We start from the raw sequence: 20,753 nt of genomic DNA, 5'->3' as shown, positions 1-20,753 counted from the left end.
TTAGGTATTTTTAATTCTTACAGACTGCATTATGTTATAGGTATTGCTAAGTGAGTATAGGTATTTTCTGTACACTGGGTAATGTGCAATATGTTAAGTAAAATGTCACTATTGCATTTTGAAGAGGATGTGCACGGTAATAAAAAAGAACAATTTATATTGTCAGTGCTGATGTTGCTCCAGTTTTCCAGGATGATGATCAAGATATCATTACTTCAGAGTGGTTTTAATTTTGTATTAGAATTGATTTAACTAATTATAAGTCTGCCTCTGATTTATGAGCTTAAGAGATCCATGCTGAGTGGGTGGGACCAGTGGTCCATTTGGTTGAGCATCTTGTTTCTGATAGCGGTCTGTCTCTCTCACTTGGAAGTACCTGAAGAATCTTAACAGGAAGTTCCCTTCCCTATTGCTCATTCCTGACAGAAAGAGGTGGTGATCCCTAAGTCTCCCCACTGTGGTGGGCTCAATACTGTGGAACAACCTTCTGGATTATTTTCAGAAGGAACTATACCTTAAGTCTTTAAAAAAAACAAAACAAATGTACACATTTATTTCTAAAGGCATGCCCTTTGAATTAAATCTTAATCAGATTGCTCCTCATCTCATGGCTAGGTCCAGTTATTTAAGCTCCTGATTCCAATTAGCCAATTAATTTTACTGAGGAAACTAGGGGTTCACTTACTATTTCACACACACACTGCTCTGAATGTCTTATTGCTCCTACTTTGTGCATTGTGTCTAACATGCTTTAAGTTTGTGTACACGTTTTACTTTCTGGTTATTTTGTTGTGTTTGTTGTACTTCATTTGCGTGCTTCCATAAGCCGCTTAGAGTTTGAGAACGCAGCATATAAATGTTTTAAATAAATAACACGGAACTGTCTTCCAGAAACTTGTCTTAAACCTTTTTTACATCCAGCTATGGCTAAGCCTGGACTACATCTGGCAAAAATTCTACAGCTTTAACTGTTCGCCGATTAAAATACGATGGGGCTGATGCAAAACAGTGAGCTCAGCCCAGCGCACTGTTAAACCCCGTGGTTGGAAGCGCATGCACAACCTTTGTTATGAGGGGATTAGGGCATCCAAAATGTGCGTCCAACCCCCCCTCCCCCTCGAAACTAATAGCACTCACCACGTGCTAATGCTACTAGTTGTTCTCCCCAGTTCTAAAACAAAAATAAGTGTACCCAACTCGCACATTTTTACGTTAAGAAATGAATGCCTGCCCAGAGCAGACGTTAATTTCTGAGCAGCCCAAAAAATGTGCAGAAAAGCAGAAAATACTACTTTTCTGTGTATCCTCCAGCTCTTGGTGATATTAAGTCAGAGGAACCAAAAGGTGTGGGGGGGGGAAAAAAAAAAAGTGCCAGCGGTCAGGTTATGGAAACGGATTAATGAGCGTCTATTTTCCTAACCCGCTGACAGCCTCCTCTCCTGGGTGCCCGCTGCCCAGGAGGCACTAGGGGTGCACATTTGTCCCTAGTGCCTCCTTGGCAGCGCAACCCCTCATTTAAATATTGAAACATAGAAATGACGGCAGAAGAAGACCAAACAGCCCATCCAGTCTGCCCAGCAAGCTTTCCAAGACTCAAATGCTTTAGGGTGCAAACCTATTTGGAAGGACGTATTGCGAAAGAGGCGAGAGAGGTAGAAATAAGAACTGTTACCAGTTTAGGCTTTCACTGAAACCAAACCATCAATGTAGTCTGTAGAGATAGAGGGATACATTTTAGAAGACGCCAAGAGGATCGAGGTTGCCATGGGAGTGCAGATAAAGGCATCCTACCTGTTAGTTTGCTTTGAGTGTAACCCATTGCTTGATAGTACTAAGTCTATGAAAGTCAAGAAGTGCACGAAGTTTAAGAAGCCGTGAAATACCACAGTAAGTTGGGGACTCCCAAATCACCCCGTTGCTTAGGCTGAAACAATATGGCCCGTGAAACCCTAGGGAGACGCTTTTTCCATACAAAGTCAAAAATCATCTGCCAGGAACGCAAAATCACAGCAGAGAGATATATGGGTAGAGTTAAAAACAGGTAAAGAAATCTCGGAAAAATATTCATTTTAACTATGGCTATGCGACCCAGCCAAGAGAAGTTTACCCTTTCCCATTATCTCAAATCTTTATCTAAGGCTTCCAACAATGGCCTATAATTTAGGGAAAACAAATCTCCCACATTAGCTCCAGTATAACCCCCAAATATTTCAAATAATTCTTAGCCCATCTAGGGGGAAAGGCTTGATGGAGTACTTTAACAGTAGACTTATCCAAATTAATGTTCAGAATTTCAGACTTTTCAAAGTTGACTTTAAAGCGAGTCAATTCAGCCGAGACCCTTCCAATGAAGAATAGGGATCGGTAAGGGGGGAAAAAATGTCATCAGCCAAGAGTCACCCATCCCAAACCCATTAATGTCATTAGGGCGAACCCTAGTAGTGAAAGGTTCCAAAAAAGGGGCAAACATTAAGGGGGACAAAGGACAACCTTGTCTTGTACCACGGCCAATTGTGAAACAGTCCCCATAACCCCCATTGACCTTTACACGAGCTTTTGGTGAATTCTGCAGTGATCACGTAACTTTGAGAGATAATTGTACTGTATTTAAATGCCACTAGGAACACAGAGAAATGTAACCAATAATGTTGAATGGATTATGGTGATCACCACATGTCTTGTAATACTTTTAAACGTAAAGGGAACATAAATTTGCAACAGTCTTTGGAGCAGCTGGTGCTGTCTTTTGCTTTTGTGTGCTTGCCCTCAGAAAGTTTTGTGCTCATTGTGGGGAGCAGAGATAGGAGGAAAGCAGCTTCCTGCGGTGGGAAGACGGCGTCACTCTGCCATGTGCAGCTTCTGCAGATTTGCACTTCTCATGTGGGGAGCGCGGGCTTCCTGCTCCTCTTTCCTGAAAGGGAAACAGCTCTCCTGTCTTCCACTATGCAGGACTGCAGTGTTTGTGTAAGTGTGTGAGAGGAGAGCAAGGACATGGATTTTCCCTTCTGTGCAGCAGTCTTCGAGGTGTATTCTCATGCTGACCCTTGCTATAAGTGCCTGTAATTGCACATTTTATAAATTAAATGGATAACTTAACATGGGAAACTGATGAGCATGGGGTAACCTACAGGGTGCAGCAGATACTACCATAAGCTTACTGTATTGGTCCTTTTCTATCTATGTTTAAGTAAATCACAAATGCATCACTAGAGTCCATGCATTTGTTTTAAATGTGCAGAGGTTGGTACTAAGTGTTTGTGTTAATTTTTTATTTACCCAGACAAACTCTGAAGCTTAAATTTCCCATCCTACCAAATGGCAAAATTTAGCTGGATAAGAGGAGGAGCAGTGGGATGTTGCATACTGCAGATATTCGGTGCAGATAAATTTAGATGGGGAAATTACAGTTTGAGATAACCACGTAACTTTACGTGCTTGTACTCTGTGCACTTAGCTGAGTAAGTCCTGGCTGAAATATGGACCTGTTCAATATGGACCTCTGTATGTGTCTAACATTTTATTTTTTATTCTGTCTTGCAGGAAGCACATCTTTTGACCCTTTCAGTAATTTGAATGGTACAGTCAAAGATGATTTTTCAGATTTTGACAGCCTACGGACCTCTTCCAAAATGTCAGGTATATAACTCCTATTTAATCTTTATAAAGGTGCATACTTGAAAGCCCCTGGTGCGATATTAATCTTAAGGTCATTTAATTCTTTGCTGGTAGCATTCTCTTTCTCCTCTTAGTTTCTAGCCCAGTTAGAGCCAGTCTGTACTGGGGCTAGTGTATGTTAGAGCCAACTTTCTTCCTGCATGTAACGCTGCTAGAAGCACACAGCGCTAAACAGATACACATAAGAGACTGGCCCTTCTGTGTGGAGTGCATAATCTACCTAAAACATGGATAAGACCAGAAATCCATTTATTATAGAAAACATGGTTAAAACCAGCCAGTGTGTGATCCAGAAGAGCATCAAAAAGGTGGGTTTTGGTAGATCTGTATATGGCCAGACAGGGAACATACGTACCAACTCAGGAAGGCTGTTCCAAGCATATGGTACAGCAAGGTATGGATAAGAGCCTCCAGAATGATAAAGGGAATGGAGCAGCTTCCCTGTGAGAAAAGGCTAAAGAGGTTAGCACTGTTCAGCTTGGTGAAGAGACGAATGAGGGATGGATATGATAATTATATAAAATCATGATTGGAATACAGCGGGTAAATGTGAATCTGTTTACTCTTTCAAATAATACAAAATACTAGGAGACACTTCATGAACTTAATAAGTAGTACATTTAAAACAAATTGTAGAAATTTTTTTTCACTCAATGCACAATTGAGCTCTAGAATTTATTGCTGGAGGATGTGGTAAAGGCAGCTAGTGTAGCTAGGTTTAAAAAGGGTTTGGACAAGTTCTTGGAGGAGGTTTGATCACGTTACACCAGAATTAGCAGCAGTTCATTGGTTACTGATTAAACAGAGAATTGACTATAAAACCTTAACTTTGATCCATAAGATATTAAATAACGAGGATAACTTTGGTTAGGCTCGACATTACATGTATATACACCTCAGCATACTCTTCGGTCCAGTAAGAGGTAAGATCCTAGGTGAGGTAAGAGATCGGGCAATATCAGTTGCAGGGGCGATTTTATGGAATAAAATGCCAGAGCTTTTACCGTATTTATCATGACAGATAGTGAGGTTTTTATTAAAAAAAAAAAAGTTAAACTTGGTTGTACCAAGTAGTATTTAGCAGCAGGAATGTTATGTTCTTATCCTGGGTTTTTAGTATGTGCTAATATGAATTTTTGTTTTTGTTAAACAATTTTTATTGTATTATATGTCTGTCTAATTTGTTTTATTAATTTAAATTTATTTTGATACCACTTGTAAATTGCTTTGACCTTTGGATTAGTGATTGATAAATAAACTGTTATTAGCCAAATAGACTGGGGGGAAAGCCCAGTACTGGGATCCTGCCAGGTGCTTGTGACCTAGCTTGATTGACCCTTGGCCTACCCTCTATGGCTCTTATGGTCTTAAGTGGAAAGTACAGAGTCTAGAGTTGGCGATGGAGCTGAAGGGCACCAGTAAGAGCAGCGTTTGTGAGGAAGGGTAGCGCTGCGGCATGGAATCTCCCTGCCCAGGTACTTGTGACCTGGCTTGGCCACCGTTGGGAACAGGAGGCCGGGCTTGCTGGACCTTTTGATCTGAACTAGTTATGGCACTTCTTACCTACTCCTTTCCCTCTGCAGTCTGTACAAGTGCCTTCGTGAGCAGGGATTGTTGTGACACAGGCTGAGCCTTCACCCAGGAGAGCTCCACGGCCTGGCTGGCTCAGGAATTAACCCTGAAGGTCTGGCATGGCAGTACTGCTGCTGGGGTCCCCAGGGCAGCTGCCCTGAACGTTTCGTAATTGCATTGCTCTGGAACTTTCCTTGAAATTGAGGTACAGAATTTGACTTAGAAAACGTTCAAAGACCAGAGCTCCTGTTGAAGCTCGTTCTGGGTTATCTTTGTATATCTTATTTTTCACATTAACCGAGCAGTGATTGCAAAATGAATGCTAGTTGCATCCAAGCAGAGATGTCACTAGGGATAGATTTCAGGTACTGATGAGAATTGAATAAATCAAATGCCATCTCTCACACCTCCGGACAACGTTGAATGGAAAACAGATACAGTAGAGGAAAAGGAGGTGCACTGATCAAGCTATTGTAGCATTTTTCTACTTGTGTGTGTTTCAAAATGTGTAAAGCTTAGTTTATTTGAGATATTGACTTTCCACAAAATCAGGCGGCTTAGACAACAAAAAGCACCAGGTGGCTAATCTCCCGCAGTGGTAAATAGCAGGGAAAACACAACCGTCTTCATGGCAGAAAGACTGAGCTTGAGATGTGCAGGAAAAGAAAATGGTTTCAGCCTGATGAGTTGTAAGAAGATAGAAGTGTGGTTTTTGTACTTTTTATTTTGGTTCTGTGCTTTTAGTGTTTTCTCTTCACCTTCCAGTACAGCTGCATATTCTCTGCTCTGTTGCAGATGGAGTTCAATTTTTTTCTCTTCTTTTTTTTTTTTTTTTTGGGTTTGCTTTTAGCAGAATCTGCTGCGCTGTCCCAGCACAGCGGCACGACGAGCCCTGACCTCTTCGATTCTCAGCCTGTGAACCTGGCTTCAAGCAAACAGACTTCAGCTCGGAAAACTCCCGAGTCCTTTCTTGGCCCCAACGCAGCGTTAGTGAATCTGGATTCTCTGGTAACGAAGCCAGCTCAGCCCACCCCTTCCTTAAATCCGTTTTTAGTTCCAGGTATGTCGCAGCTTGCCTCTTTCTTTTCATTCTGCATCCTTTCCCCAATTTCTTGTCTTCCTCATGGTGAGGAGGGGGTTCCCTGCTATCTCTGTTGTCACACGGGTGTGATAGGCAAGTATGGATGCTGGGAATATGCTGTCTCGTCGCTAGGGAGATGTCGTCTTGATAGCCTGTTTTCAGTTATTAAACCTCATCTACTCAGGGGAAAAGTGTAAGAATTGTGCTTGCAGTGCTTCCAGAAAAGGTTTAAAATCCCATTAGTAAATATAAAAATCAGATGCACAGCAGGGAATATATGTTAATGGGCCACTGAAACGTCACAGTGGTAAATCGAGCTTACGGTTGTAGTGTAACTCCCGTGGTGAGGATGCCAGGCCATTCACCCAGAGAAGAGACGGAGAACTCTGAGTGCTGGGAAAATGCCAGGCTGCACTCTCCCTCTTTCACTGAACCTCAGGCATGACTTGTTTGTGTTTAAAATTCTTCACAGGCAAATATTTTTCCAGCTTTTGGAATTAAATAGAACTGGAGTTAAGTCATTTCCGAATCTTGCAGTAGGAGGTTAAAAAGAGACTTGTCATTAGCGTGATGACTCTTGCCAGCAGCAGCTTGTGAAATACACGCATGCACCTGGTGAAAGACTGTGACTTGGGGCCAGGTTTAACAGAAAGCTTGTTTACAGGGTATTCTTGTTCTCTTTAAGCAGAAAAAGACTCTGCCATACGGTTTCCATAACGTTTTATGCAACAGACAGACAGGCTTTGCTTTTCCCTTCCTTTTTAGGCGTAACACTTGCTGATAAGCTCTCTGCACTGCATAGCGTGTCCTTAGTTCTCGGGGCCTGCTACACTGTCCAGACCTTTGCACCTTTGAGAATGTAGAAGGCAGAAAACCCCATTTGTACAATTAGGACTTTATCTGACTGAGGAAACACTTTTTTGTATCCAATCCTTTGGAGGATGATCTTTGGTCTTTCTTCAGGCTCGCATTTCTTTTGCAGCAAAAGAGGAAAGGGGACCCCAGGGTGTGGTGAGAGGTCAAATTATTTTTGATGTCCCCTATGCTGGATTTGCTCCTATAAAAGTGGGCTCTCTGTCATTATGGGACTTTCAATCTTTCCTTAGAGCTTTTTTTCGGAGCAGAGGCTTATATATAATCATGACTGCTGATGTGCATTTTGACTTCTTTTAATGTCCTGAAATAGAAGAGGGTTTTGTGCAAGTTCCTTAAAGTATTTATACTGCGTTCAGAATGTAGAAAGACCAAGTCTGCTCTGATGTACATACACATATGGTAACAAAATACATTAATACTATTTCAATTTTTTATTTTGCTCTAGGAGCATCTTCAGCACCACCTCCAGTCAACCCCTTCCAGGTGAACCAGCCTCAGCCGCTCACACTAAATCAGCTGCGATCAAGTCCTATGATGGGAATGAGCTCAGCCTTCAACACTGTACCAACAATGAGCATAGAGTCAATGCCACTCCCTTCCGTGGCGCCTGCAGAGGTGGGACTGGTACAAGTACCAACCATAGGTGGCGTGGCTCCAGTGGTTAGAATGGGTCCGGGAATGAACATGAGCATGATGGGATCAGTGTCCCAGCCCCTTCGTAGTGTGTCAGTCCCACCAGCTTCTGCTCATTCTTTGAATACAACAAACCCATTTCTCCTATGAAGACCCAGACTCCAGAGCTGCTGGACTGAATGTCTGCAGACAGAGAACTGTTTGAGGATGGAGCAGTACATGGGAGACTTGGAACAGATGTGCAGTTTTCAGTTTTGAGCTTGGGAGTGTTGTCTGCTTTACCTGGTGAGCTAGAATTGGTTGGTGCCATGGATGGCTCCAGATGTTGACTTGGATGTGGTATGAAACATTAAGACTTCACCAAAGTTAAATGATGCTCATTTGTTACAATAACACTGTCGATCACCCGTCCTTCTAGAGGGATCTTGCCATTCAAATCTCTTTCTTCCACCCATACTCAACTTTAGAAATGTTAGAAAGGTCTTCTGGATCCTCCTATGAAGTAGGCCGATGTTCTCTACGGTGTTGCTTTTACACATGACTGTGTATGGATTTAGACTGTTGGCCCATCCTATAGTCCTTACTTTTTAGGAACAAAGAAATTTGAGGAAGTTGAAGCTGGTTTTTTTTTTTTGTTTGTTTCACGGCACACGTTTCTTACCATAGATTTGACATTGCATATTTATGTAAAAGAAAAGGTGGCAACAAAAAGTATGATGATGCGTGTAAGCTATGCTGTGTTGATGTACACTAAGGGTTCGGCGGATGGGTGAAGATCTCCTAAGATTGATGCACAGCCCTAAGACCTCATGAGTCTTAAACTCTTCTCCCTGGCATTGTAATGAGTGTTTTTAAACTTACATATAACTTACCATGAGTTAAGTTGAAAGATAAATACAGTGGGACAACTTTTTGTTGAATGCAGTAGGGCAAGCTTTAAACTAATTCAGGCGTAACCTTGCTATATGCCGTTATTCTTGTACACTTTTGCACAATTTGGTTTAGTTACAGTTTCATATTTTGGGTTTGCAGAATTTACTGGTCTTTTTTGCTAATTTTTATAATACGGTTCTTATTTAACTATCGGTTTTTGATAGAATTTTATCAGGTCAGGCTGCAATTTTTATGATATTATACAGAAAAGAGGTTTTTTTAATTTTATGCCCATTTATTTATGGTTTTAAGCTCCTTGTTTATGTAAACAAATTTTAAAAAGGGAAAATGAACACTAAAACTTTTTTTTTTTTCATTAAGAATGCATAACATATTCCTATAACTAATTACTTCGAGGAAAGGCATTGGGACAGAGGTAGCCTTGCCACACGGTTTGCTTTGCCTTCTTTCTCCTGTTTGTACTGAAGTTACCCAAGACAGGTACTTCCCTTCTTTAACAAAGGTTTCTAGTTTCATGCAACTTTTTTCCTGAATTTTTAAAAGGACCTTTTTTATCAGTATGAATTACTTTTTTAAAAAATAATTTAGCTTCAGTCAGGGCGCGCTGTAGAAAGCGTGCAGTTTACAGTTTGAGAGGTTAAACATGTACTTCCTTAATCTCCCCGGTTTTCACCTGCTGACACTGTGTCCCTACAGGAGCCTTTCTTAAAGCAACCTGCCATTGCCGATATGAAGGATAGCTGTGATGAATTAATTCTGCAGGGTATATACATGCGTATAACTCTACTCCCTTCTGAGGGGAAAATAACTTTAAAGCGAGGTTCGGTAACCTCGGATTCTAGTGAGCCTGCCTGGTGAAGGGGTACACAGGTGGCCCAGAGTGTTACTGTAAGTGAAATGTACCTTGGGTGGCTTTTCCCATGATACTTTTTTTTTTTGTATTATATTTCAAGGCACAAATAGATTGCCACCACTATATTTTGTGGGTTGCGAGAGCTTTTTCTTGGTGGGTTAGCAGGAGAGGATCAGTGCTAAACCGTGGGTGGCAGCTGCTGCTTGTTGAGTGGTGCATCTGCCGTTAATACTGGATTTTACGCAGGATCTAAAATACTAACCAGATATTTTGCATAGGGTGTACATGTATGCTCCTTACAGGATGTTTTCAGAATAACACACCAATTTAGACTAGCAAGTACAGGCTTAGAGATGACACAAGTTTTATCTTACAAGTCATGGCAGAATGTGCTTTTCACTTCATTGCTGTGACAAGATGCATCAAATGCAATTTCCCACTTTCTGAGCAGGGAAGATCGTTTAAAAAATATAGATAGGTAGATGGAAATGATTAACAAATGGCCTTCCCTGTTCAGACACACACAAAAGCAGCTCTGCTCCACACCTCTGAGACCAATCTGCAAATACTCAAATTCTTAGAATTCAAAGCATGTTGAAGAGAAATAATGTGGTTATATTTTGGGGAAATATACAGATTATAATACATCTAGCATTTCCCAAAAAATGCAACACGTGTTTCCTCAAAATACTTAGAATTGTAAGAATTTCTTGAGATCTTGGAGGTGGGGAATGGAGCAAGAGGGTTGGCTGCACAGAACAGATGAACCACGTCCAGCACACTGGCGGAGCTTCTTGGTAGGAAGACATTGAAACACAGAACCAGTTTTGAATGCATTATGTTCTGATTGCCATCTCTTGCTTGCTTAAGGCAACTTTAATAGAAAATCTGAGCTGTTTTAATGTGACAGGGAACCTGCTTTAGTCCTGGCACTTTTTTTTTTTTTTTTTAACTCTCTTGAGAAGCTCTTGCTTTAGTTCCATGTTTTGGAGCAGGGTTCGGATTCTGAGATCACCACACCATGGAATTACTGACTGATAAAATCCATGGATTGTTTACTGCTCCCTCTTTGGGTCTCTCTTCCTATGTCTGTCTGTCTTGCTCATATTTCTAATGTTTTTACATTTTTTGGAATAATAGGTATACACCTGCTAAGGTCGCACTCCTCTTTAATTGTTTTTTTTTTTTTATTAAATGTCCTATCATAAGTCCAGTTTTCAACTGTTTGCACAAAATGTTCCTGCTTTGAGTGTGTTCTCTTTGTGATGCCTGCATACGGGGTTCAGAGGAAGACCAGCAGGGCCACCCCTGATTTCTTTAGATTCAGAATGGGAGTGGGCAAACAGGAGGAGCTTAAAAAAAACCTTCCAGCATCGGAATGAAAAGATCTTTGCAAGCACGGTGGGGAATGTAACCCTTATGAATTTCACTTAACATTATTGGATATTAGCCACGGTGGGAGGAGAATTCTTAATCCAAGGCAAGTAATTAACTGCTGCCCCAAAGGGATACAATTTTAGCAAGCTGACACTACTGTTGATTTTGAGCTGCAGGCTGAAAGTTTCTTGGCTAGATGAACAAAAACCCATGCCTGTTGGAGCTGTACGGGAGCTGGCTCAGATCCTGCTTCCTGTGCATCCTCTCATACCTGTGCCCTCTGACAGGCCATAGCATAAGATAGGTATCTCTTCTTCTAGACGTGCATATGTGTTTCATCCAAATCCTGCCCCCTGGCTGTTTCTCTCCAAATAAGGTGCTTTTGATATAAAATAGTAACCCACAGTGGCCTTATTGGTCAGATTGACCAAAGAAATAATACCGTTTTCTGTCAGCAAGCAGGCATGAATTTGCCATTATGTGTGGGTAACATCATCTAATGGTGCCAACGTGGACCCAGTTCTTGGAGCTCAGTAAAAAAAAAAAAAAAAAAAAAAATGTTAGCATGTGAGAGAGATCCTGCATTTGCTTTGTCTGAGCTACTGCACAGACATGTCCCAGTCTCTCAATTTTTTTTTTTTGGTGCAGGGTGTTAGTGCCCCTGTCTGCCTAGTTGCTTTAATTTTTTTCTGCTGCTGCCTCAGCAGTCCCTCAAACAACTTTTAAATTCTAAAGAAAAAAGATTTGAGTTAAAATCTAAGAACATGGAGAGGTCCAAAGCAAAGAAGCCTTAAGTAGTTTAAGGCAATGCATGTGTGGGTGCCAGGTGTCCATCTGCTATCTCGCTTGGGCCTGGACCAGGGCGCCACCTCCCAATTGCTGCAGCTGTGGTCGCATGCTCCGTAGGGTGCCGCAGTAACGTGCCCTAAGTTAGCGGATAAGAGCCTCAAGCCTCTGCACAAGGCTGAGAAGTGGATCTGCCCCTTGTTGAGGATAGAGGCAGCATCAGACAAGGTGGAGGCGGGAAAGCTCTCCTCACCCCTTGGCACTGGTCTCCACATCCACCTCAGGTCAGAAGTTGAACATGATGCAGAAGCTTGTGACACCAAGAGGGGGCATGGAGAAAACTGCCCAAGCAGCACAGGAGATCCCTTTTGGGGCTATCCCACTCAGAGCCAAAGACGAAGATCATAAGAGCACAAGATCTGCAATACTGGGTAAGACCAAAGGTCCATCAAGCCCAATACCTTGTTTCCAATCGTAGCCAGTCCAGGTCACAAATACCTGGCAGGATCCTAAAAAGTTGATAGATTCCATGCTGCTTATCCTAGGGATAAGCAGTGGATTTCTCCAAGTCCATCTTAATGTTTTAGGGACTTTTTAGCATAGGGATCTCTTGCAGCGAGTCTTAGCTTCAATAATGTAGGTGCATTCCTTGTTCATGAGGCAGAAGATCCCCATGGCACTGAGACATTTGTTTAATTGAGGACCAGGGCATTGTCTGTGGTCTTGATGCGAAACTCACATTTTAAGGTGCAGTCAGTACACAGTATGGCAGACCATGGTTAGTGGTGGTAAAGCAGAGCGCTTAGATTCATATACGTGAGTCCCACAGGGATTATCATGGTGCATAAGGATCTACTCTTGCCATCTATGGAGTGAAGTGTTATTCAGTGGGAGTTGTCGATGCAACTGGCATAGTGTGTCTTGGAGCTGGCAGCACTGAGTGAGGATGAACAGATCTAGGTTTCTGAAGAGGATGTCTTCAACTCTGAGTCACATTGGCCCTTCATCAAACAGGAGCAGATTTTCCTACATAGTGGGGCTGGTCCATGTTCACACCAATGCATATATCTTTGGAAGAGATTCCAGCTTCAGGAGTTAGTCCTCACTTTGAAGTGATGAGTTTGCTTTCAGGGGAGTCCCTTCATGAGTTAGCAGGGAGAGAAGGTAGATTTAGTACACTCTGAGTTCCTCTGGTCTCATGGAGACCCATGAGACCAGAGGAGATCTCCACTTAGGTTGCCTTCTTCATGGCTTAATGTTCTCCTGTTGTCAGGATATGAGATGGATTCTACAGAGATTCCATCTTATCCCCTGCCAGAGTTAACTCCGCATACCTCCCCCTCCAGGAGTTTTGAATAAGCTAGCAAAAATGCAGTCCATCAGAGTAAGGAAAGGACCTGAGAACTGATGTCTTTGACTTCTGCAGTTCTTTTAGTTCTCAATGAATTCCATGGCTATCCCAGTTCATAAAGTCCTCCAGTACCTTCAGACGAAGATGTGGCAGATGCCTACATCATGCCTTTGGTAACCCAGAAAGTAGACCTGAAGTATAGAGTTCAAATCACTAAGGAGCTTCGAGTAGTTCAGTTGCCACGCCACTCTGTTATGGTTGAGTCAGAATTGAAGAGTACTAAGCACACTTGTGATCATTTCTATACCTCCTAGAAAAGGACAGATGTGTTTGGATGCATTTGGGAATAAGGTCTTCTAGGGTTCCATGTTGAATGCTCAGATTGTAACTCATCAGCTGTACATGGTACAGTATTTGCACAAATGTATTCAGAAGCTAAAACTCTTGATGGTTGTGTGCTCTGGACCTGCAAGATGCTTATGCACATCCTGCACATACAAAGTTTGTATGGTTCATGATGGGCACATACTACCAGAACAGGGTGCTCCCCTTTAGCCTCTTGACAACCATGAAGTGGTTCATTAAATGTGGCACTGGTGGTGCAGATCTGTTGGCAGGGAATCTGCATATTCCCATCCCTGGATGATTGGTTGGTGATGGATCCAACTCCATTAGGAATTCTGGAGTCCTCAAAGTCCATATCGCTTCTATGGTCTCTGGGCTTCTTGGTCAACTTTGCCTATTCTGATCTGGTTCTGTCTGAAAGAATTCAGTTCAGAGGTTCTTGGATAGACTCTCTCTCTCTGCAGGAAAAAGCATTTCTATTGAAAGAGGCACAGTGCTGATGGGCCTTGGAAGGGTCCTTCTTCAAAAGGACTGAGCATCAGCAAGGTTGTCCTTGGACACATGGTCGCTACAGTGAATGTGGTTTATCTGACTTGGTTACACATGTGGGAGCCTTCGGTGAGATTTCCAAAGCTAACCTTCTCATCAAATCTCTGTGACCTCTGGTATGAGATCATCCCTTCCGTCGTGGGTGAATCTAGAAGTTCTAATGGTAGATCTTCGCTATGCTCTGAGGGTTTTCTCTCACCCCCTCTTGGGAAAGAGAATCTTAATCCAGACAACCAGATGGCTGTGTCTTACATAAACAAGCAGAGAGGTATAGGCTCTTGTGCCTTCTGCCAGGAGGCCCTACGAATCTGGTCTGGGCAGGACAACACAATGCCCATCTCCAGGCAACCTACCTTTTTGGGAATTCAGAATATGTTGGCAGATCACCTTAGGTGAATTATAACTGCATGAGTGGTCCTTGGATCAGAGAATTGGACTTGTTCAATCGCTTGGGGAAGCTGATGATCGATCTGTTCACTTCAGAAGTCATACTCTTGGGGGAATTCTGTGCAAAACAAAATTTAAAATTCTGCATACTTTAATTGAATGTATTTAAACTTCAAAACAGAAAGTTCTAACTCAGATTCAAAATCTTAGCTTTTGGTGCAGAATTCCATCCTAGAAGACAGTAACAATGCACCCAGTGTGGTTTTGGGGGATTTTACTTTAGTGGTCCATAGAGTCCGATGGCAGCTGCCACAATACTGGCAACACAACGGCATCCATAGTTGTTGTTACAGATGTCAGCATCTCCTTATGGGCTCTGTGCATTGCCAAATTAAAATCCCTGAGAACCAAAAGCCCTATCTAGATGGCAGTAGACTGCTCTTCTTTTTCCTCAGCTCAGGCCTTTATGTGCTGTCCGCTCATCCCCCCCCCCAGCTCTGCCTGCCAATGCTTTCCCTTTTCACCCCAAAAGGTTCCTTCCCAGTCTCTCGCCTCCATCAGCCCTTCCCCTATCCCTTTCGTGCTCACTGACCATGTTATAGGCAGTTCCTCCAAATAACAGCAGCTGGTCACCTTCCTGCTCCATGGCTGTCAGAGCATGGATGTGAAGGTAGAGAGCAAGCAAAATAGAGGGAGCTGCAGGGGGAAGAGAAGCTGGTACTGCCATCTTTCTCCACTGCAGGACTCACTGTAAGCTGAGCCATGCAGTGCTCAAGCTCCTGTGCTATTCTCATGAGGCTTTGACAACCGTGCTGGATTTTTGTGTACTGTGGGGCGCACGTTATCGGAGAGCCCTGATGTGCAGGTAGGATGAAGGTGCCAGCACCTCTCCCAACTGCAGGCTCGCAATGCCATGGGCTTCAGGAGGCTACACCAATTCTTCATTCTGCCGGCTCTCTACTTGTCATACATGGGGAAGTCTATGAGCAAAATCTGCACAGAAAAGGTACATTTTGCACTACGGGTGAATTTTCATCGCAAATTCTGCATTGCACAGTTGTGCAGAATTCTCCCAGGAGTAAAGTCAACAGGAAGGTTGGAAAGGATTGCTCTATGTATTTGAGCAGTTGCAGATCAGCTCCTGATACGTTTCTGCTTGATCTGCTCTTTGTACCCACTGATTCTTCTGATTGCTGGAGCTGTCCAGGTTATTTAGGACAAGGTGAGGATAATTTTCATTGCACCAGCTCTAGTCAGTCTCCGTTCACTTTCCGATTCCATTGGATATCCCCAACTCTCATCACACAGGAAGGCAGTAGGTTCTGCTATCCAAATCTTCCATCGCTAGCCCTTATAGCATGGATATTAAGGGTGCAGTAGTTTCTTCCTTGCACCTTCCAAAATAAGTAGAGGACGTGCTGATTTAGGCTAGAAAGCCTTCAACCAGAAGAACCTACACTTTTAAGTGGAAAACATTCTTGATTTGGTGTGGGACTAGCCATCTGGATCCTTTTTCCTGGGGCCTGAGTTACTTCAGTATCTGTTCTTCCTTTCATCCTAAAGCCTTAGCAACACCTCAGACAAAATTCATCTTGGCACCATTTTGGCATATCACTAGCAAGTGAAAGGCGTTCTGATCTCGCACTACCATTTTGGTATCAAAGTTCATAAAAGGACTGTGGCATTTCAGACTTCTAGTACTTTGAGATCTCGGTGTAATCCTAGCTCAACTCATAAAGCCTTCTTTTGAACCTTCTGATTTAGTGGACTTAGTTTCTCACCTGGAAAGTGTTTCCCTGTGCTGTTGTTTCAGCACAGAGAATAAGCTAAGGTACAGTCTGTGGTTCCATATTCACCATATCTTTTGTTTTCATAATAGGATGATTCTGCAAACTCACGCGAAGCTCCTTCTGAAAGTGGTGCCTGCATTCCACATTATTCGAGCTATTGTGCTACCGGACCACAAGTTCAAGAAGGAAAACAGTTCTCTTTGCTCTGTTGACTGCAAGAGAGCTGTTGCACATTTGAAGAGGACTTAACCTCGCTGGCAAGCATTTCAGCTGTTCTAGTCCTTTGATGCCAATAGATTGGTATGAGAAGTTGCCAAACTAATTGGCTAGTGAACAGTATGGTGGCGCTGTAACCCTGGCTGGATTACAGATCCTGTCACGGCTCGTTAAGTGAGAGCACTGATCTCTTCAGTGGGCTCATCTCTCTGGGCCGCTTCCTCTGGAGACATTTTCAAAGCTGCTACTTGGTCATCTCTGCATGCCTGCGTGTCCCACCACTGACTGGGCAGCAAGCCCCAAGGTGACCATTTTGGAATGAAGTTCTGCACAGCCGGTTTACCCAGCAGTCCACTTGGTGGAGCTGGGTGTGGTATTTTTAAGTAAGATCTTCCTCGTTGCAACCTTCAGCTTGGCTCTTCCCAAGTGTTATGGTGTATATTCATGCCTGCTTATTGACAGGGAAAGCAAACGGGGTTCTCCATAGACAGCAGGGTGACCTAGCGGTTCTTAATACCTGCCTGCTTCTCCGGAGAGTTGGCTACCTCTTAAGCTTCTGCCCTGGAAGAGACTGGGGGAGCTCGTGAGGCAGTGCCTGCCTGCAGGAGCTCTTGCATGTGCTCTGTAGTCGTCTTTACTGTGCTTTGAGAGAGGGGTCAGATGATGTCACCCATGCATAATGTTTACTCCATGCAGTCCTGTTGTCTACAGAGAAACCTGTTTACAAGCAAACAAGCTTGCTGTGTAAATGTTTTGCCTAATGGCCACTTACTTAATCAGTTAAACTGCGCAGAAAGCCCAGTACAAGTGGGGAGTAGTGGGGTAGGTAGGAGTGAGTATTCCTGTGATTTGAAAGCCACGCCAATAAGAGCCACTAGCAGTGGTGGCCATAATCCTCCCCTTTTTTTGCTGTTACTCTGTGTACTGTATTATTTCAAAAATTGTGGAGCAATATAACATTTTATTTTTAAGTGTAGAGTTTCACAGGAAAATACTTTAACATGTTACAAATATTTATCAAACTGTTTTTTTTTTTCATAGTACTTGGAGCTGTCTTGCTTTTTACCATCTGCTGCTGCCAGTTGGTGTTTTCTGTATAACATAATTTATCATTTGTACTATTGTATCATAATGTTCTCTATCTTTCTGTGTACATTTTGTGTTAAAGGAATGTCAATGACAAAAGTGCATTTTTAAAATTGATGTCATCACGGCTGCAGAGAGAGGAAAGAATGGTATAGGCGCAATGGTCAGAATTAAAACTGTATTGCTCATATTCCTTAATCTTGTGCTGTGTGCTCTATTGCAGGAAAGCAGAATGAAGCATCCTGTCTTGGGGGGTTTTTGTTTTTTTTTTTAATTGTCCTTTAAGATTTATGGGCCTAGTTCACTCTCCAGATCAGTCCATGCATCCCACAAACAGTGGAGATGGCACTTGGAAAAGCTAGAATTGATTAGTATGTCTGCTTTACCATGGTTCTGCATCAAAGGCCCTGCGACGTGAGCTCTGAAACAGATTCCCAGTACGCTATATTCGTATTCTGTAAGTAGTTAAACCTTACATTTATTTCTTTCCATGGCCACCCCAGCAAAAGCTGCTGTTGGAGGAAGCAGACTGTATCACGGTGACAAGAGATGAGATTTTCCCTCCAGGGAACAGATCTTCTGCACCAGGTGTGAGGTATTGTCTTGTGTAGGTTTTTTTCATGTTGCTGTTCTGTACAAATAGTTTGAGATGGCAGCATTGAATGAAGAGGGGGAAGCATGAGTTGATTAAAATGAAAGAAATGTGGCTTTTAATGCAGTGTACTTAGAATTCCACATGCCAGAGGGATTTATTTTATTTAAAAAATGCATAGGCCGCCTATTCATAAAATATTGGGATGAACTGTGTAGGCAGGGACACGGATATTAGGACTAATGTCTGCAGCTGCTCTTGGGAAATACAAACGCTCATCAAGAACTCGTTTTATAAAAGAAAACTGGAAACCAGGCAAACATGAAAACTAGAGCATATGTTTAATCAAACTCCTCTTTTGTTCAGGTACAAACTTCCGTTTTTATTGAGATCTTGTTCCATGTTTTTGAGGTACCAGATAAGGCCGCTATGTTGTATCCAGGGCATCTTTTATGCAGTCTTTCTTCATTACCCTAACTATACGCTGTATTCATCCTCTGAGCTGCCAGGATCGCTCGCTTTCCTATCTGATTGTAATTTTCATCTCTGTATAAATTGCACAGAGAGGGAGCTGGATTCGGTTCTAATTCCAGATGTCCTAAATTCAAGTGCTCTTCATTATCATGGTGTTCTTCAGAACAGCAGCTTGCAGGTTTTGTACTTAAACGCTATTAGCAGCTACTCAGACTAAGAATACAGCAGGCTCTTCATTCTCTTAACATGGACCCTCCAGCTGTGTCCAGGATATCTGAGTTATTGGGCTATGTGAGGAAATCCCAGGGCTCCAAGCCTTTATAGGCTCAAAACAACATTTCAATATCTCCTGCTGTTACATAGCACTATGCACCCTCAGGAGCTATGAAACTTTTTCAGTTCTATTACCTTAGTAGTATTTTATCTCCAGGTTTCTGTAACCTACAGAGTAGAGGTGCCCTGCTGGGAAGAGGCAGCAGTCAGAAAATTGCAAAGGAGGAAAAACATAGTCTGGGATGTGAATGCAAGTTATTTGAAAGTTGTTTTTGCCTCTAGAATGTGCAGAAAACTATAGAAGGTTATTCCTGTAGCTGCCATGTTTCAATGCCGATTTAAACTTATTTTGAAAGTCAACCAGTGGTATACAAATCTTCAAAATGGAAAATATCAAAACTGTGGTTTCTAAAACTCACAACACTTGCCTTTGGATCATTCTTAAATAGGACCCAATAAAAGGTATCACAGCCTGTCTCGAATCCAGGATTACTCTGGTTACTTGTACTATGATTGGCAAATGCAGAGAAACAAATTATTGCTTTTTTTCTGATGGCTGTAATGTATCTTATTAAAAAGTGCAGCTGTGCCTGAAGACTAGGGAGTGGTTACGATAACCAGTTTTCAAAAAGGATTCTGGAGTGATCCAGGATACTATAGATTATGAGCCTGATATCTGTGCCCGGCATTATAGTAGAAATTATTCATAAGAATCGAATTACTGGTCATATGGATAGGCTTAATAGAGAAGAGCCAACAGATTCAGCAAAGGGGAATCTTGCTTTAATTAAGCTATTAGCATTTTTTTGAAGGTGGAAATAAACATGTAGATAAGGGCGAGCCAGTTGATTTAGTGTGTCTGGAGTTTCAGAAGGCATTTGACAAAGTCCCTCATGAGACTTCTCAGGAAACTAGTCACGGGATAGGAGGCGGTGTCCTGCTCTGCTTAAAAGATAGGAAATGGAATTGGACGGTTTTCCCAGTAAAGAGATGTGTATAATGGCTTGCTGTAGGGATCTGGTTGGTGGCCATTAACTTTTTTACATAAATGATCTGTAAAGTGAATCTGTAAGTGAGGTGGTCAAATTTTGCAGATGACAGAAAATTATTCAAATGTGTTTAGAAAAACAATATCACAAGCAGGTGCCAAAGAATTGCAGAAGGGCCTTTCCAGTCTGGTGAATTGGGCATCTACGTGGCAGGAGGGAAGAAATAATCCTAACTATAGGTCACAGTGCTAGATTCCCTATTGAGTGCCATCATCCAGGAAAAAGATGTAGGAGTTCTTCTGGACAATACTTGACATCATCAGAAGCTCAGTGTGAGGTGGAAGACAAAAGAAGAAATAGAATATTGTGAAAAATTTTCAGAGGGATAGCAGTGTTAGTCTGGTGTAGCAAAAAAAAGACAGGAGTCGAGTTGCACCTTGTAGATTAACCAATTTATTAAAGAAGAAGCATCTGATGAAGTGGACTGTGTGTCCTGAAAAGCTCATGCTTGAATGGTCTAAACAGGGCAGGGCTCTTCATCTTGGAGAAGAGGTGAAGGGTATTTAAAATTATGGGTGGGACAGTTATTTACTCTTTTTCAAATACTACTAGAACTAGGTGACACTCCATGAAACTAACAAGTAGCAGATTTAAAACACATCCAAGAAAGTATCTTTTTTTCACTTGATCCTCAGTCAAGTTGTGGAATTTGTTGTCTGAGCAGGTAGTCAAGGCATCTTGCACAGCGGGAATGTAAAAGGAATTTGGATGCGTTCCTAAGAGGAAAAAAATCCATAAACCTTTATTAGCCTTGTAGATTTGGGAAGCTTTATCCCTGGGAGTGAGCACCAAGAAATGGGATCCGCTGGGAACTTCCTGGTGATCTGGATTGGCCATTGCTGGAGACAGGATGCTAGGATCAGTGGCATTTTGGTCTGTAACTTAGCAAAAGAC

The 20,753-nt window shown here is 42.3% G+C and overlaps 1 protein-coding gene across 12 annotated transcripts in view; it reads left to right on the top strand.

The window, feature by feature from the left end:
* EPN2 (epsin 2) overlaps positions 1-17,661 on the top strand; it is a 79,359-nt gene extending 61,698 nt beyond the window's left edge. For 9 of the 12 annotated variants that reach the window (XM_029576362.1, XM_029576360.1, XM_029576364.1 and 6 more), the window contains 3 exons: positions 3,541-3,636; positions 6,098-6,307; positions 7,650-17,661. In XM_029576362.1, coding sequence (XP_029432222.1) covers positions 3,541-3,636; positions 6,098-6,307; positions 7,650-7,987 — 644 coding nt within the window. In that variant the 3' untranslated portion in view covers positions 7,988-17,661. The remainder of the gene's footprint in view (positions 1-3,540; positions 3,637-6,097; positions 6,308-7,649) is intronic. The other 3 variants (XM_029576367.1, XM_029576366.1, XM_029576363.1) reach the window with 1 other exon arrangement.
* Positions 17,662-20,753: the final 3,092 nt, after the last annotated feature.

Source organism: Rhinatrema bivittatum, chromosome 14, assembly GCF_901001135.1.
Source record: "Rhinatrema bivittatum chromosome 14, aRhiBiv1.1, whole genome shotgun sequence".
In the NCBI taxonomy this organism is placed as follows: domain Eukaryota; kingdom Metazoa; phylum Chordata; class Amphibia; order Gymnophiona; family Rhinatrematidae; genus Rhinatrema; species Rhinatrema bivittatum.
Note: the sequence above shows the minus strand (reverse complement) of the source record. Positions and strands in the feature narration are given on the sequence as shown.